The 19950-nt window shown below is 36.3% G+C and overlaps 1 protein-coding gene across 3 annotated transcripts in view; it reads left to right on the top strand.

The window, feature by feature from the left end:
* Window positions 1–19950, top strand: part of Angpt1 (angiopoietin 1) — a 248282-nt gene that overhangs the window by 175194 nt on the left and 53138 nt on the right. For all 3 annotated transcript variants that reach the window (XM_052161178.1, XM_052161177.1, XM_052161179.1), the window contains exon 5: window positions 17114–17241. In XM_052161178.1, the coding sequence (XP_052017138.1) occupies window positions 17114–17241 (128 nt within the window). The remainder of the gene's footprint in view (window positions 1–17113; window positions 17242–19950) is intronic.

The following is a 19950-nucleotide window of genomic DNA, read 5'->3' as shown; positions in this document are numbered from 1 at the left end:
TTGCCATGATGGAACTTACAATTTTCTATGACTTGAGTGTATGGAGGCATATAACCACACAGCTGGTCAATATGTCTTAAGATATCCATCCATGTATTCTGACTTTCTTGTGTGTGTGGCTGCTGCAAGTATGAATATGTGCATATGTGTGCCATGATGTACATGTGTAGGTCAGGGGTCAACTTCATGGAGTTACATCTCCGCATATTTATATGGGTTCTGGAAAGCAAATTTATGTCACCAGGCTCATGCAACAAATTTCTTTTCCTTCTGAGCATCTCTCCCCAGTCTCACTCAGACTTTCTCGAAGCAATGCCATTTTGTATATGTGCAGTTTAAGCAGACCCTTGACCTGCAGTATGAGGCATTAAAGTCCAGAGCATGTGGTCATTTTGTACAGTCTCACACTGCCATTGGTCTTTCTGAGTGGAGATGGGCCTGTAAGTGGGGACGAGTGACAGTGTTGCTTACATCTGAAACTGACTGCAGTCACTGAGCTGTGGCTTATGTGACCACTCACATCACGGTTCAGTGTGAGTATGCAATGCACACATGTGGCAGATCCTTGCTACGTAAGAAAAGAAAGCTTTGTTTGGTTCTTTCATGTATAGATAGGAATACATACGATGACACCATACGAACTGATCTTGTTTAAGAGACATTTCACATTTCTCTGCTACACTCCATTTCCTTGCATTGTATCTCATTTAGATAGTCTAAACAAGCTGCAGAGATATTTTGTAAAGAACTTGTTTTAAACAGTGAGTCCCAAGAGCTCCATTTGGGTGTGCTCAGTAATGTGATTGAGAAGGAAAAAACCTGCTAATCAGACAGAGCCTGCCAAACTCTGAACTAGAGTCCGCTGGAAGAAGAAAATGGTAGGATTTTGCCAGGGAATTTTAATAGAGCTCATGAGTATTTATAAATTAAGTATTAATATGAGACATATCTATTCTCATTGAGATGAATACATTTGGAGAAAGATTGAAAACACATTTCCTTATCATCCCGAGACTTAAGTACACAGACATGAGTAGTGTTTTGTGCATGATTTTAAGAATGTCCAGCACTGGAGATTCTCACAGAGCTCATATGTCTGCCTACCTTTCACAGTTGTATGCCATCCCCAGTCTTTGGCTAATAAACGTGTGTTTAAGCTCTTAGAAACAGGGAGTGTGACTTTATCTCTTCTATCTTGATTGGAAGTTTGACTGCAGTCTCAGTAACCAGATGACTTGTTTATTTATTGAAACATAATAGCAGACATGACAGATGCCACATGAGCATCCAGTCAAGGTGCGAGAAAGGTGTCTGTGTCTGTACTATGATGAAACCATCCCAAGAAAAGTGGCAATATCCATGCCCACTGAATTGCCTGACACACTAACACTTATTTCTTCCTTCTAATGATGCAACACAAAATACATCTTGTCTTAGCTGCAAGATTTAAGACTTTGTAGAGTAGTGGCTGATTTTCCACTGAGTTTTGTAAACTTTGTTCTTACTAGTTTGTACTGCCTTTAATCTCAGTTAAGTATCGTAACCATTTTAATTCTCTTAAGAGGCACATACTAGATGTCTCTCAATATGTTAATCTTCATATTTATAAATTTGTTTGAGCCATAGTTACTGTACATTTAAAATTTACAGTCCAAATACTACAGTATTGAATCAAATATAAGTTGCCAAAGTTAACTTTGATTTAATTTCAGGTATGAAACACACTTACAAACTTTCTTTATGTTATGGACAACATTTATTTATTATTCTGTTTTATCATTTATCAAATGAGCATATGAATTTTACTTTTAAATTCATACACATACAACTATTACAAAATTAATATGCCAATATATAACACTATTTTTCTAAAATTAATATTAAAATTGAAACAGTGTCATAATGTACAAGTTACATGAAATTTATTAAAAAAAAACCCAAAATTTAATTTTGGCTTCAATTTAATTTGGTTGTCTGGGTCATGATCTCAAATATAATGCCATAGAATCCAGAAGAAAACATTGTTAGTTTCATTATTGCTGTCTGTCAGCTGTTCAGGTAGAAAACAAATGTCAAGATAATTTGTCTGCTTTGTCATGACAGGGAGAGAACTAGATGAGATGTATGAGACAAAGCGAAGCACGCAGTCTCAATGACACAACTAAGGCACGACGTTTTAGCCTCTTCTATCTCTACTAAGGAACAAAATTCAGTTGAACAAACATTAAATAAGTGTTGCCTACAGGAAGACTTCTTCGAGCATATCTAAACACAGTGCTCAAGACTCACTATGAAGAGTGGTCCAAACTGCTTCTTCCAGCCTAAGTTTCTTAATATCTAAAATGGGATCACAGATTTACCTGATGAGATCGTGGTAACACCATAAATGCATGCAGTTTACCTTTGCGTATTGGCTAGATCAAGTGTGTGTAAGAATCAAGTTTGTATGTTTTACCACCAAAAAATGAAAACCGTGTTATAGTATTTTAATATTTCATGGGAAAGGTGTATCTGGGACACAATGAGCAGAGATGAATATTTCTCTAAACATCTTTTGATAGAAACACTGTAACGTGAGCACTTCTACTTCATACTGCCTTCACACTAGTACATATGATTCCATTAGAAACATTTATCCTAAATATTGCTAAGAAACATTCTTTCAGGAATGATCCAGCAAACTTTCTGTTTGCACTATGCAGGAGGATATCTTGAGCAAGCAGCTATTTCAAAGTTCAGCATATCCACTTTTTGCAATGTCCAGCTACCACATTTACTTTTGTGTAATCTTGGCAAACATTTGGTCACATTTATTCTTGGGCAAATTACGCACTTGAGAAGTAGGGCCTTCAGTGTTATTGCAGGGTCAGAGTTTAGCTGGCTGCACTCTGCCATGCATTTTGTCAGAGCATAGGTATTGTTAGGATTAAACAGAACACAGTGTGTGGAAACAACGCTTAAAATGTGGTAGAGAGGACGATTGAGCACTGTGACATTAATCAGTCCTCACCAGTCATTGTCATTCCTGTATACTTGTGATTAAGATCCCATCACATGCATTGGAAGCACTAGAAACAGCATCATAATACAAAATAGAGAATTAAATTCATAGAAAAGAATACATAGAGAAAAAGAAGGAAAGAAAAGAAAAACTGCAAAAAGAATCACTATTTAGTCTAGTCAAGTGGTGACATACTCATTGTTTAAGTCAGCTTGGAGTGCACTCCTGCTGTGGTAAAATATTAATAATGAATTTATCTATTCATTCAAACAAAGTTTTGTAACACTTACTCTTCAATACATTTGGGGGGAGGGGAATAATGATGGTTATTTGGTTTATATTTTGCAGTGTATAGTGTTCTGCCTGCATGTATGCCTCCTGCAGGACAGAAGAGGGTGCCAGACCTCATTATACACTGTCACCATGTGGTGGCTGGGAACTGAACTCAGGACCTCTGGAAAAGTAGCCAATGCTCAGAACCTCTGAGCCATCTCTCCAGCCTGATAATTTGTTCTTATGTAGCAAAAAATTATTATTAAGTTCCTACCATGCCCCCACATGGTTCATTTACCTGGGAAGAAATAATGTATTTTAGGCTGTTTCTTTAAGTGGCTTCAGGGAAACTGGAATTCAATAGAAAAACAATTAAATTGGTATTATATTTCTGAATCCTTCATTAGTGATGAGTCCAGATTTGCAAGCCCCAGACAAACACACCTACTAAAATTACAGGAAGGAGACTAGGCTGCTAACATAGTCAGTAAAGTATCTGCTATGCACACATGAAGACTTGAGTTTGATCCCCTGGATTCATGATGGAAAGGTAAGCATGAGTCAAGCTCCTATAATCCCAATGTTGGGAATCTCTCTAGAGAAGAATCAGCAGGCCTTTACTAGCCAAATCACCTAGCCAACTTGGCAAGACCCAGGTCAGTGAGAGATGCTATCTCAATGTATAAGGTAGATGACATTTGAGTAAGAAAGCCTGAGACTGACCTCTGGGTTCCACAGTGTATACACATGCAAGTGTACCCCCACATGCAGGAAAGCACACACACACACACACACACACACACACACACACACGTACACACACACACACACACACACACACACACACGCACACACGCACACACACAAACACACGTGCGCACGTGCCACAACACCATATAAAATGTTATCACCACGGCAAAATGAGGGTATCTATACACTTCTCTTTATTGAATGTATTATGGCTCTAAAACTGCCTAAACTTGATCTGTATTAAATTTGTTCTTGCTATGACAATATAAAGGACTTACTACTAAGTCTAGCACATTTTGCAAATTCCATAATGAACGTAAGAATTTGACCAGTTCATCTTTATAGCTAGAATACATGGACCTAGTAGTAAAGTATATGTAGACTAGTTCTAATAGAGACATGTTAGTTCAGTCTTTGAAAGGAAGACAGTAGAGGAACCATCGTCCACAGAAAGTATAAATAACATGTTTGTTTCCAGAAGTCATGGGAACACGGATAGGATAAAAGAGGAAGTGAAAGAGGTAAACCGAGATACATGAAGCTGGATGATTTCCCCCTCTAAATCAGTAACAATCCATTGTTAGTATAAAGTGATGGGGTGACCACTACATTCTAGAAAACAATTAGCTAAAAGCACAGTTATCAAAAGCATGAGACAGAAAGTGAATGCCATAACAATTAGTGATGAAAGAGGCCATGAATTTGAAGGAGAGTAAGGAATGTTCTAGGGCATGATTTGGAAGAAAGGGAAGGACAAGATGATGCAATTATAATCTCAAAAATAATATCTCTAGTTACAATGTACACGGAAAATACTTGAGAGCTAATGACCCTGAAAACAGAAGCCTACATGTAAGTTTTCAATTTTATTGCTATGTTAGTCCTTCAAGCATGCAATTCTTCTGAGACATTTGCATTCATTCTTAAATCATTTCATTCTCCTAATAGTATTGTGTGATACATGTAATTACTAACTTCGTGTGAAAGGTCAAGAGTAGAAGCCCACAGAGGTATACGATTTAGCAGCAGTACACTGTGATCCGGACCGCAAACTGAGATCTGAACCCTTGGAAACAGACCCCAGAGTCTGTGTTTTACTTACTGTGCTATGTTGAGAAAACCAAGTAAAGGTTACGGAGCTTCCTGCAAAACTCCAAGGCAGCTCCTAGGAGAGAAGTAAGGTCAGAGTCAAACAGGGGCAGAAGGAAAGACAAAGATGACAATCTATTCATATAATTAGAATCAAGAAGAAATAGTTAATTATAAAAGTAGAGTCAAAATCTAGATTGAAGATTTCTGGGGTAAATAACTAATTCTTTTAATGACTTTCTTAAAAAAAAGACACAATTTTGTTTTGAAACACTTACTAAGGTACTCATGACACAAGGCCTTATGGACAGAGACAGTAACACTGAGTTTAAAAGGAAACTCTGGATCCTTCCATAGATTGCTCCATCCTCAGAGGAGACAGACTATAAGGTCCAAATAAAATGCTTTTTTTTTAAAAAAAAAAAAACATTTTGTGGGCCACAAATCCAACTGAAAAACAAAACATTCACAGATTACTTCCCCTTGTCAGTCAACTCAATCCCATAGCACAATTATATGGACACACATTTGTTTACAACTCCAGATAATTTATTTCCTAAGGTTATGAGCTCATTTTATAATTTAGTATGTGTAAAATCAAGTGAAGACAGGGAATTTGAAATTCTTTATAGAACAGATTAAAATTAAATAATAAAACCAGCCAGTTAGGGGGTAGACTTTAGTGGATAGTGTGATGGGAAGAGATGTTAAGGACAGTGTCCCCTCCCCAGCAGAAGGTAAAGGTAAAGCATTGATTTTTTTTAAATAGATTGTTTTATTTACTTTTCAAATATTTTTAATAAAGGTTCAGGGAGATTTGGGAGCTAGGATGTAACTGTGGTAGGGAAAGGTAATTGCATGACTCTCTTGCATAGATGGAAGAATATCTGCATTCAAAAACCCTTGCATTTGGAAGGACATTTAAAAGTTTTAAGTTGGGAAATGCACAGGAGAGAAAGGAAACAAAAATAAATACCGAGGACATGGGGATAGGAATAAACTCAGTGTACAGAGGACATGGAGAAAGGAATAAACTCAGTGTACGGAGGACATGGGGAAAGGAATAAACTCAGTGTAAAGAGGACATGTGGGATAAGAATGTTCTTAGTGTACAGAGAACATGGGAGCAGGAATATACTCAGTGTGCAGAGGACACAGTGATAAGAATATCCTCAGTTCCTTAGAGATCCACATTACAAATTATAGGAACTTTCCACGAGAGACTCTCTAAAAGAATTCTTTCCCATCATTTAAGAGTCACAATGACTGATAAGATCATTTTTTTCTCTGCTCTGTATTATTTCTACTATCGTGCCTGATTACAAAGGTATGAACCTGTGATCATTATTTTCAGTCTCTGGCCTTCTTTATAAAGGTGAACCAAAGCATCTGCTTCTTTCCTCATACCACAGAGTCCTTTGGCTCTGTTCTCAGAATAATTCTACCATCTGAAAGGAATTTACCTCCTGTGCAGTGTCTATTGAGTTTGTGAAGTAAATCATCCAGTCAAGAGATGGAATAGTTTGAACTGCATGTCTTCTGTGTTCAGAATGACTCTAAAAACATGGCAAGAGGTAGGAGGAAATTAAAAGTGTTTGAAAGCCACACAGATAAATATTGGGAAAATAGGAAATATCACTTTCATTGACTGAGTGAAATATTTGATATTTTCGCTGACCACTTGCAATTCACAATTTAGAGTTAGCTAGAAAGAGAAAGGAAAATAAAAATGGACATCAGCTACACACTACAGTAAGGGCTTGTTCCCATTAGCATGGAAGATGCTTTATCTTGACAGAAAATTACATGTCAGACATTTACAATTTTCATAAAATGAGCCACGCTGTCTAGCACTTCCTTTCATAAAACAGAGTAGCTTTAGGGGAAAGCGGCTGTTTACCGTTAGACATGGTGGGTTTCTCCTTGTAAATGGAGCATGTTATCTCCATTTTTCAAAAGTTGTAATTTCTGTTAAAAGAATAAAAAGGATGAATAGTGAATAGCTGAACTAGTGATAACAAAATTAAAAACTCCAGTTGCTGACCTCATGAGGGAACTATTTGTAAACCACATCTTTTGAGGTAGATTTGAAATTTTCTGGTTCACTTTTGGAATTAGAGTTTCAGCTTCAGAGACTAGTTGAGCTATCTAAAAAGCACTATCTCCTGGTTCCAGCTAGGCCTAGACACTCCCACAATGAAAGGCCCAGTATAAAGAGTCCCCTTGATGTTCCAACACGCTGACGAACAAACTCACTTCTGGGTTCTCTTGTGTTCCCATAGCTTGCTCAGTTAAGACAACAAAGCACAAATAGTTTGAATACGTAAACTATTTCACCATACACAAGTAAAATTCTGTAACTCTTATGAATTCAGGTTCTACTGTGACAGCAGATGTTAGTTAGGAATAAGATAACATTTAATTACTCTGATAGAAAAAAACCCCACTTTGTTAGCATTCTTAAAAAATTCAAAATATATGTGTGTTATCAACTATAGAATAAAAATATCCAAGAAAGTTTTATGCTTTTAGAAGGGAGAATAAAGAATAAAATCAGAGACATATTTCTCTATATACTTACCTTCAAATACATACAAAAGTATTTTAGCATATTATTTTTCTAAAGCTAATTGCCAAACATCTTTAGAACTCTCATAATTCATAAAAATTTTGAGGTCTGTCAGAGTGGTTCAGTGAGTAAAGTTATTTAGTGTATAAGTCATATGACCTGAGTTCCATCCCCACATTAGACAGAGAGGACCAATGCCTAAGGATTGTTCTATGAGCCGCACACACATGCTGTGGCACATGTGTGATGCAATATACACTCACACTAATAATAACAATGATAATAATAATGAAGAGTAAGTAGAGGAGAAGGAGGAGAAGAGAAAAAATGAAAGAAGAAGAGGAAGAAGAAAGAAGAGGAAGAAGAAAGTATTCTAGCTCTTTAACTAAATTCTTAATTAGCTTTAGGTTAAAGTTCTTTAACGACTTTTGAGTTCTATTGTATCTTTTCCTAGATTATGGCATTCACGTTCTTAGTCATACCTGAGTTGTACTAATATGAGGCCTACCCAAGATGACCCACATTTATAATGGATTTACAAAATCAAATTTGTTAAGGTAATAGCAATGTTAGGCCTCTTTTAACATGTATATTTTATGTATTTTGCACGAATTTATAATTATTCTTAAATATGATCATTCTGATCACACATTAGAATGAGTTCTTAAATAACAATGAATTTGAACTTAAGGTTCAGTTTTAAGTAGAGATGTAGTTGTGAAAGGAGGCATGGCCAGTTATTTAAACTTATACACACACACACACCACACACACACACACACACACACACACACACACAGCTAATCTTAACCAAAATAAATCCTCAAACCCCATACATCGGTCTTTGCTGTTTCTTTCAGAGTTTTTGTATCTATTGGGCACACCATATATGTACAGTAGACAGTACAGAGGGACATAAATAGAAAAAGACAAAAGCGAGGACATCAGCTGTGGGTCCATCTCTGCTGCTAGGGAGCGTAATATAAAATATCCCACACCCAAGAGCCTGCCTGGTGTCCTAGAACATCTCACCTTCCTCATGGCTCTATGCAACTGTTCCCTGTCTTCTAATGCCTTAGGAAGCTCTGTGATCATGTGAAGCATATGCTGTCCCTGAATAAACAGTCAAGAATCCAAACTTAATATGTCACAAGTGTCAGAGATGAAGTGATGGTCACATGGTGACCATCAGCCCTTGTTTTCTTTAAAACCTCGAAGACTTCCTGGTGTGCCACTATTCAGGGCCATCTGACACTGACTCTGTGCTTCTAGCATTACCCAAGGATGTTCGTTCATTCCACATTAGTAGATTTGGCTGAAATCAGTTATGCTCACAACAGAGTATAAAAACATGCCTTTTAAGTTTTCCCACCGGCAGCGGAAGTCTTTTGTGTAAAATCAATACAGTTCAGCCAGGCTGAAAACATTACATGGGGAATTAACACACTTGAAACCTGAAGTATCTTTGTTAATGAAGTGACCTCATGAACAAATGGCAGAGGTCACAGAGCATTCATAACTGCCCGTCGGGGTCCCGAAGAGAAAATATAGGAAAATAATGTCTGAAAAACGAACGGCTACAGCATTAAACAACGTTAAAACTCCATTTTAAATTTTTAGCCAAATGTTTTTGTTGTACTCTTATTTTAATACTGGGGATACAAATACGTTACATTTTATGTATGAGTTATTTCTTATTAGAGGAACATTGAAGAAAGGAAATCGATATGCCGATCAAACTACACTAGACCTACACACCATTATTTTTTCATGTTAAAAGACTATGTACCATGAGACTACAGGTTCTTCTGTCATGCTGATGTAAACACAGAGCATTATGCACATAAGACTGTTGTGCTGCCACTGAACTGTATCTCCCAGGCCTAGGCCTGGCTCCACCGACCTCTTAATTCGTCCCATTAGCTTTTGATGTTGTGGATCATCATAGATGCATATTTCTGACATGGGTTTCCATCTCATGGCCAATTCTCCTGCCTGTGTCTCCTTTTATCCTCATTTTAACATCTGTCACCACATCTGCCTTTTGTCACTTCCTTGTGCAGCCTACTTCAGTGAGAAATCCCTGTACTGATTCAGAATTAAAGTCTATGTCAAACTACCCAAAAAACTGGCTTTGACTTTTCAGTTGAAAATAGCATTTCAGAGGCATCTAGAGCAGATGATCTATCGGCGTTCCATTTGGGCTCAGTTTTACTATGACTAGCAAAACACAGCCACATCTCTCACCGTTGTTATAACTGAGCTCTGCCACTAGTTTTAATGAGATCAAACAGTATCACTGAGTCACAGTTTATGTCATTAATTATATACCAAAACTTCTCATTATGATGTTTATAAGGTTGGAACGAAACACTTAAAACAAACTGTACAAACAAAATTCTGAATGTAGCACTGGGTAGTAGTTAATGAAAACTAGTTGATTATTATTATTGTACCATTGTGAAGTTAAGAATTTATAGGTTATGTAATACATACCTAAGTATTTTAGATGAAGAGCAAATAGTTGATTGTTTCAAAATATGCTAATTGAAATCAGAGATTATGTGGAGCATTCATTGGCAACTTTGAAAAGAAAAGGAACATCAGCTAACTTAATTCAGACATCAGATTGAGTGTTTAAGAACAGAAAGTATTTATTATATGATATATATATATATATTATGTGAAAATATGTATGTAAATATATATACTGTTTTCTATAGGTTAAAATTGTTACACAAAGTTAGCAATTAGCAGATATTTATCTTTGCATGTACATTTTAGATGAGAAAAAATACCATAGACTTCTAAGCATAAAACTTTATTATAGTCTTATAGCTATAAATATTTGCACATGGGCTGTAACATCACTGGGAAGTAGCTTTCATCTTCATATCTATGTCTACCAATACTGAACAGTGGATTACCTATAAATAATTCATTTTTCATAACCTTATAATGCATAAAAATTTGATTTTTCTACTTCTGAAAGTTACTTTAAATTATTTAGATTTCTGTGGAAGGTCTTCAGAGTTGCAGAGTTTTTGTTTGCTTGCTTGTCTTACTATTTGTTTTATTTTGTTTTTGTTAATGTCCATACACCCACGAGGATAGTACAGAATCAAATCTTTCAACTGTGAGACTATTTGTCCCTAGTGATGTTTGCCAGTCTTGCTTGTTCTTATGCTCCCAGAAGTTCAGTGACCTATTGAAACCACCGATTTATGTCATTTCCAAATGTTGGGATCTCCCTAATGATTCTGGGTCATAAAATTTCCCATGTTTTTTCCTTGAACAGATAATTTTATCCATGTGTATTCTAATGTTTGCAAAACTTGAAAAGCTTTGACTCACTCACCACATTTCAGTCCTAAAAGAATGTCTCAGTAATTGATTTCTTACACCAGGCTATTGGGAAGTGGCTAGAAAAAAAGGAAGCAGTGCTTTGCCTTGCCTCTCAAAGCAAGGCTGATGGATCTCTGTGTTCTCCAGGGTGGCTAAGATTAAGAATTAATAAGTCTACATTCCAGGAAGTTTTCTCTTGAAGGTTCATCTGAATTCAAGTGACCCTCAGCCTCAGCTTTCCCGCCCTTCCCTGAAGTGAATTGGGTGGTCAGTACACCATCTGGGTTGAGACTGGTCTATCAAATGAAGGGACATGCAGAAACCAGTCAGCAGCTGCTGGTCTCAGGTTCCAATTGCTTACTGACCGAATGTTGCCTGGTGACAGATAGACATGCACCTGCTCGTGTTCCTGTTCTTCGCTTTAGAGGACGAAGATTGGGTTGTCCAGATAAAGCTAAATGGATAGAATGAAGAATGACCCTTTCCCAAGCCTTTCTAGATTTATTGCTGATATGTGCATGAGTGAAGTCTTTGAACTGACATACCAGGCTCTTAAACTTTACTTCTGTTGAGCTGTTCTGCAGGTTTTATTATTTTAAGTGTTATCTCTTTGAGGCAGCTCTCCTGAGTCTGCTTGGCAGATGGAACTCATTCTCCTTGAAAGTTCCCAATGCACTTGACATATGTCTTTAAGATAACAATTATCTGCATTCTTTCTTTTTGATACTCTGTTTACACTGGTAATATGATAGCCTTAGAGGCTGTTGCCAGCCATCCTGTGACCAGGTAGCGAAGCAGCAAAGTGACTCATGAGGAAGACAAAGAAACACATCTTAAGGTCACATGGTTGGAAACCTGATCATGTCTTACCTAATGTTCTCTTTTTGCTTATGCCAGTAAAGAGCTGAGTTTTCTGCTGCCATGAAGTTACTTATCATAGATGCAACTACCATGTAAGACAACTCCCAATTGTTGGAGTATTACTTTGAAGCCATGGTAGATAGTGTGTTAAGGATTCTTAATATACATGCAAAGTTAGTTTATGTGCAGGTAAAACCATAAGGAAGAAGAGAGTAGTTAACTTAGAAGAAGAGAAGTGGATCTGTAAATGTTCAGTGTATAAAGTGAAAGAGAAGCAGTGCTTAGTTCTGAAGTACATAGGGATGTCAAGAAGGATACAGAAGGAACAATGCATTCTGAAATACACAGGAACTGGATCCTCACAGGAAACCAAGTAGTTACATGTATTGAATACAAAGAGTGACAGAAGACTAGAATGAGGCCCAGTATTGAAAAAAAAAAAAGGTGTTACATTTGAGATACTCAGTACAGAAAACGCGATTTAAAACTCCAGAATTGACAGTATCACAGTGGATTGAGAATGACTCCTGATTGAGGAGACAGTGGAGAGAGATCACTGCAAATGCTAAATGCAGCCTTAGTCCTTTTTCAATGCCTGATTCATGATCAAAGGTAGGATGGAAGAAAGGGAATGTTAGGATAAAGCATGTTAGAACAGTGACATCCAAGACTCTCGGTTAGAGGGAATAAATACCCATTTGGAATTACAGAGTAGGAGAGGAAATACATAATACAGTCAACGAGGAAACTTTAGGTATAAAGGTCAAAGGTTAAATTCATGCTTTCAAGTATGTCTACTTTTCAAGAAGTTTAAAACCTTTGAAAGATAGCCAAAGACATTGAGCCAGTTTCTAGATCATTCCCCAGTTCTAGCTAGCTGATGTCTCTGAGACCCTCTTCCATTAATCTTGTGTGTCAGGTTATTATTTACCACACACTCATCTCGGCTCCTCTGGTCTAATGAATCTTAAAACTTCTGTAAAAAGTGTATCGTGTTTCTGATACTTGTAAAGTTCAACAAATTCATCCTTTTTATTCTTTATTTTCTTCTCCCCATTTTCATAATATATAAGCATGACACCGAACTTCAGAACACTCTAATATTTAACAGTGAAATTATTCAAATAAAAACAACCGAAATATGCTCTATGTATCGCAATGCATATTTAATATTAAAGATCTTTGAATCTTTACTATTAGATAAAGATTACAACATGCCCTGAAATTACTTCTTGCTTTTTCACTTAAAGCAATTATTATACCCCCATTGAGTCAATGAATGGAATAAGCGAATTACATTTTATAAGAAGAGTTCAATTCAATAAAATCTATAAATGAGCAGATGATTTTAGCTTTCCTGGATTTGATAAGCTACAGGTTTGAACTTCAGGGGAGAAAGACCATAGCAGCTACTGCTCCCTGTGGACTTCCACGTTCTGGTTGTATTTATATCAGACACGTGAAGGAAAATGTACTGTTGCTATTATCAATGGTTTTATGTCAGTGTTAGAAATTTTCTACAGTCATTATATCAGTGATAGTAATTATTATTTCTCCAGCATTATTGTTCTTCACCACACTTCGTTTGTGATTTACATGCCTTCTTCAGAAATATTTATGACTACTTCATGAGGTGACTAATTTAATGAACACCATGGAAGTCAATCTACCAATTTAGAAGGATTCTTCTTTAAACCCCGATATAAAATAAAAATACAAAAAAATATTCAGTGGATGAATCTTTCCAATTAAGGTCATTTTTTCAATTTTCAAAAATGCTGATTTAAACATAGATCAAACCAAAGATCTATGTCACACATGTTACTGTCACAACAAAAATTTAACCATAGTATATTTTCCTAGGTAGAGAATTTCGGCTACTAATTTAGACAACACTGACACAAATTCCACAGGGTAATATAATAGACAACCTTTCCCTTCCCCATGTTTGTGAAAGGGCTTCTCTACCACACCACAGCCCTTTCACCCACATTTTCCGGAAGTGGGAAAGCAAAGGACACAGGAAGTGGAGACAGGAGGAAGGGGATGTTGTTCCCCTAAAAAACCACACGCAGAGCAGGAAGTGGTGTGTTCAATGGAAGAAACAGTTTCTTGCTAGATAAACGACTTTTTTTCTTTTCTCACCCTAAAAAGGAAACTGAATTTCCCTTATGGGTTTCTGTTCACCACATTTTCCTGTGTTTTCCATTCTCATATGCCATAATAAATTTCACGAACTCTTCCTACCCAATACTGTCCAGGTTATTCAATGAGGATATTTTTCCCTTTTACACTAAGAAGGTATCAAGAATAAAGTGTGTGGAAACATTTGATTTTCAAAACTAGTGGACCAACATACAGATTTCATAAGTAAATCCTAACAAATTGTTTCTTTGTTTTTAGATATGGCATTGAGATGCTCAGTGTTATTAAAAGTGGCCATTTACCTATGTTTTAAATGCTTCTTTGTATACATTTAGAAAAAACAAAAGCAAACAAAAAAGCAAACACACAAACCAAAAATTACACTTCACTGACAAACCCTCCAGTGTACGTACCCATTCTTTTTTGAGACTGTAGTTTTTTATAATGATGCTTAAATATTGCTTTGGATATAACTATCCAAAAACTATTAGCACAGGTATTAGTCGCATATAAAATGAATTATTAAGCATTTTATTTTTTTACATTATAGCAATGTACCTCACATAAATACTTTTTTGAAACATAATTTAGCAGTTTTACAAGATTAAAATATTTACATTAACGTAACTTATTCTATAAAGATCAGATTGCTTATTACTTATGAAAGGGAAGCGTTATTAAGTTACATTTAAATCAAGTCAGTATTTTAGAGCTTTTTGATGTTGTACAAATCTGTTAAATAGCAGTTACTTATGGTGGATATTTGAAGTTTTTATTATGTAAATTAAAATTATTGAAAACAGTCATTAAACACAGACTATTACTGTAAAAAATTTTAATTAAATGAAACCAACTTAAAAATATTATATATTTGTTAGGAAATACTAAGTCATTAATGTTTTATACTGCATCTCTAGCCAAAATTATTAAGTGGTCAATTTGTACTTTTATTTCATTAATGAGAACTGCGAGAAGCTCACTGAATAAAATAAGGCCTTTCTCATTAAAAACTCATTATTAGTTTTTTTTTTCAATGGAATAATGACTGACATGGCCAAAGTACTTCTTCAAGAAAGAATTTAAACATTAAATGTTTAAGAATTTAAAGCATCAAACACAGGCAGTAGTGTTATATAGGCTTAGATCAAAGAAATTAAAAAATAAAGTCAAAGATTTTAAAACAACTAAATTTTGAAAGTATAAAACAGTAATCAGGAGTGGTAGCACATGCAGAAACAGGCAGATCGCTAAGTTCAAAGCCAACTTGGTCTACAGTGTGAGTTCCAGGACAGCCAGAGCTATACAAAGAAACTGTCTCAATTTATATAAAGAAAGGAAGAAAGGGAAAAATAAAGTTTATAAATTTATAAGCCAATTTAAAAACCTAGAAAGAAAGTTTAACTGTGCTGTGTGTGTTATTTAATACCCAGAAGTCAAATCATTACACAGATGGTTCAAAATGAGAAAATTAATAGTATTTAGAAATTAAGTTTAGGAATAAGTTTAGAAATCTATCACCTGGTGGCTGGAGAGATGGCTCAGTGGTTAAGAGCACTGACTGCTCTTCCGAAGGTCCTGAGTTCAAATCCCAGCAACCACATGGTGGCTCACAACCATCCGAAAAGAGATCTGATGCCCTCTTCTGGAGTGTCTGAAGACAGCTACAGTGTACTTACATATAATAAATAAACCTTTAAAAAAAAAAAAAGAAATCTATCACCTTAAACTTTAGAAATCAAAAACACCTATAAATTTAATTAGAATTATTCCATGTATGATTCCAAGAGTGTGATAATGGTACAAGTGTCATGGGGGCAACCAACTTCATTGTAATTATATCTACAAGAGAAAAAGAATGGCTGGTGCTGCAAATGTATCCAACAACCCATGGTTACAGAGGCCACAAGACTTAGGTAAATACATTATGATGCAAAATGGACATAGTATCAAATCTGAATTCATTTCTCTAACCCAGCTCTCAGGCATCCCTGGAGAAATGTCTTTGTACAGTGGCTGGTGGTTAATGAAGAAACTCACAACTGGTCATAGTGCAGGAAGCAAGTGTCTGTGGAGGGTTTATCTGGAAATGGAACATATGTAATCAACCCTTCTCACCAAATCTTGGGAACTATAGCAAAAGAGAGGAAGAAATGTTCTTAAGAGACAGAGGTCAAGGAAGACTCAGGAAGACAGGAAGAGGTCAGGAACAAGCAATGTCGTCCTGGCATGACAAGCACCACACTCATGTCAGCTATGGTTGACTTCCTAAGACCTTCATGAGGCCAAGCCAGTCAACATTCTAGAATAGGAAAAGCAGGGATTCACAATTTTATGCCAGAAACTGAAGAGCTATTAACAGTTGGCCAATTCTAAGGGAAGGAGAATTAGTTTTATTTAAGGGCAATCCAACTATGTTCCACTGGGTGGTCCCACACTGAGCAATATATGGACATAAAATATTGTACTGTGTGAGTTATTAAAAAACCAACAGTAAGCCACGAGGGATGTGAGTGGAAGGCACTGGAAAAAGTAAGTGGTGAACCAATCAAAAGGTACCATATGAATGTGGGAAGCTCTCAAAGAATTAATTAAAGTATGTACTCTTGAAATGTTTGGCATCATTTTAACTCTGGAGTTTGAGAAACATATAACTCATTGGTAGAACATATACCCAACATGTGAGATTCCCAACAATGAAATAAATAAATCACACTTTCCTTTGAAATTTAATAGGATGTCTTATAAACTGGAGAGGAAACATTCGCATAAATTGCTAACAGTAGGAATCATTACATAATCATGTAATTTGTCCAACAGGATAAGGTTTTGAGGATACAGAAAAACAAAAATAAATAAATTGATATGATTAGTATATAATTGGAAATTGATCCACAGGTTTTTTCTCTCAATTTTTTAAACTTACCAGTCATTTGGTAGCTGAGTATGTTTTCTTTTCTAGTATATGTAGTGTAGCTATTGAGTGCAGACAGGAAAGACCTGCTATGTTTGTAGTCCATTGGTTGGTAATAATATTGACATTCTTATTTATATATTAAAATTTCTCTCTTTTAAATTTGCAGTTTTGCTTAAGGGAGGAAAAAGAGAAGAAGAGAAACCATTTCGAGACTGTGCAGATGTATATCAAGCTGGTTTTAACAAGAGTGGAATCTACACTATTTATTTTAATAATATGCCAGAACCCAAAAAGGTACGATCAGAAGTGCTTGTTTATAGGACGTGAAGCAGATCCTAGTCGAACTTCTATATAATCAAACAAATTTGTGAGTTGTTGAACATGATACACATCGGATACACATTCATATACATACAAACACACACACATACTCACGCATGCATGTACAAATTCAGGCATGCATGCATGTCAGCTACTCTTTTGCTCTTACCAGAGGGATTTTATGTTAAGATAGTCCATGGATGACAAAAACGATATTATGCAGATTTTCTCTAACCTCAGTACCTCTGATCTGGTCATCACATAAACTTTTGTTTTCTTTTGTTTCGTGGCTGTGCTCAGACATGCTTGTTTGCACAAACTACATGCTGATGTTACATTTCCTCTATACATGAGAAATCTTAGAAGTGATCTTTCAAAGTCCCAAGATGTCAGAGAGCATGTTCAGCAGGAGAACAGACCAGCTCCAGGGATTTGCAGAATTATTGCTCTTGTTAACATGGAAGGAATGTAGCCTCTCTTAACACACAACTGCGAAAAGATGTGCTGCCACAGGTACTTGAGTGCAGGTGGAAAGAACTTATTAATATTCATGTTGATGAGTGTCCAAAGTAAACTTGGAAGCAATTAAGCAACATCTTGCTATCCTGTCTCTTTTAGAGACCCCCTTTTGCATCATCCATTAAGTCATCTATGTACAATTATTTAGATGTCACTCATTTTCCAGTCACTGTCAAGGAACATAAATACAAACAGAATTCTTAGTGTAATAGAGAAGATGGTCATTTAGTGTTTCCAAATACTACAGAGGTGGCTCTTTGAAGGACGTTACACAAAGACCTTTAGATGAGGCAGTCAAAGACAGTGGGATTAGAGGCAACAGACCTACCTGTGTCTCAGCATGCAAAAGTTTTGCTGCATTTAGAAGGCTCAAAAAAAGATGCCCATTCTTGGATAAACACTTTTTTCTAACCACCAACCAAGGAGTACACATGGAGGGACCCATGGCTCCAGCCTCATATGTAGCAGAGGATGGCCTTGTTGGACATCAATTGGAGGAAAGGCCCTTGGTCCTGTGAAGGCTCAATGCCTCAGTGTAGGGGAATGCCAGGACAGGGAAGCAGCAGTGGGAGAGTGAGTGGGGAACACCCTCATAGAAGCAGGTGGAAGGGGGATTGTATAGGGGAACTTTTGGAGGAAAAAACAGGAAAGAGGATAATATTTGAAGTGTAAATAAGGAAAATATCTAATAAAAATATTAAAAACAAAACTACATTCTGCTGCCCTTTGCCACACCTATTTATGCGTCTTCATTTTCTTTGAATCCTATGAAAAATGCACATTATTTGGCCTTCCTGGATTTCCCCATTTAATTTTGTAGTACATTTCTACAATTAGAGTTTTACAAAGTAGGGACTGTGGCTTTTTGTTTTTACAAACATACCAAGCATATTTTCTTCACACAGTAGGTCCTTGAAAAATTGGAACTACAATGAGCAAATGAAGGAAAGCCTGAACTGGCCATGACATCGTGAACATGTCAGTCTAGTATCACTAATCCAACAGTTTTCCTGACCCAGTGTAGAAGAATGCTAGAGCTCTGAGGCACAGTGGGTGGGTGGGTGGGGAGGAGGGAAGGAGATAGTGGGTTGTGGAGGGGAAACTGGGAAGGAGGATAACATTTGAAATATAAATAAATAAAAATAACCAATAAATAAAAGAAAACAAAACAAAACGAAACAAAGATAACAGACAAAAGTGGGTAAGAACAATGCTCATCTATTAGGACTTATCAGGACGAGAACTATTTATCTACTTATTTTATTAAATTTACTATACATACTTTTCACATCCTATCTTCTAACCATGGTCCCTTTCTCCCACTTTGCATATCCTCCCCTTCCCATCCACCCAACTCCATGACTTCTGTCTTTCTTCAGAAACAAGAAAATAAACCAAAAAAGAAAAGAGAAACATACAAGATACATATACACATACACATACACACATACACACACACACACACACACACACACACACACATACACATACACACATCACCGACAACAACCACAAAAACAAAAATAAATTCAGAAGCCATAATATACAAGCCAAAAAAATGCCCAGACATAGTACTGTGGAACTAAAAATGTACAAAATATCATGGAGTTCCTTTTGTGTTTGGCTTCTACTGTTGGGAATGCGCTCTACCCTTGAGTGTGGTTAATCCACCCAGTGAGACTGTATTAAAGAATTTTTTTGTCTTTTGTAAGCCGATGTCAGTTGGAGATGGCTTTTTAGTCAAGGATGGGAAGTCCTGTCTGCTTCCTCCTCTGACCACTGGGACCTCATTCTGTGCATGCTGGCTGCCCCAGTCTATTTTGACTGGCATTGTATAAAGAAATGATCGCTAAAGTTTGGAAAGTGTTGTTTGAAATGTCATGTGGAAGGCAAAAGTGGTAGTTTAGGGTGACTTAGTTTTTCAAGCAGATAGAAAATGAGAATTTTATCTTTTCTATCTTTCTTTTGTTTCGTCATATTCATGGTTTGTGGTTATTTCATTCTGCATTCCCGTCGAGGTGCAGTAGTGGGAAACAGAATTTCTCTTTTCATTTCACAAGTGTTTAAAGCCAAATGCCCTGTAGTCAGCTTAGTTTGTCCAGAAACAAACCATTAAATCATAAGTCTTATTGTAAAATATTAAAAATGTGTTTCTGAACGCAT

The sequence above is a fragment of the Apodemus sylvaticus genome, chromosome 17, assembly GCF_947179515.1.
Source record: "Apodemus sylvaticus chromosome 17, mApoSyl1.1, whole genome shotgun sequence".
In the NCBI taxonomy this organism is placed as follows: domain Eukaryota; kingdom Metazoa; phylum Chordata; class Mammalia; order Rodentia; family Muridae; genus Apodemus; species Apodemus sylvaticus.
The sequence above is the reverse complement of the archived record's forward strand: the minus strand, read 5'-3'. Positions and strand labels throughout refer to the sequence as shown.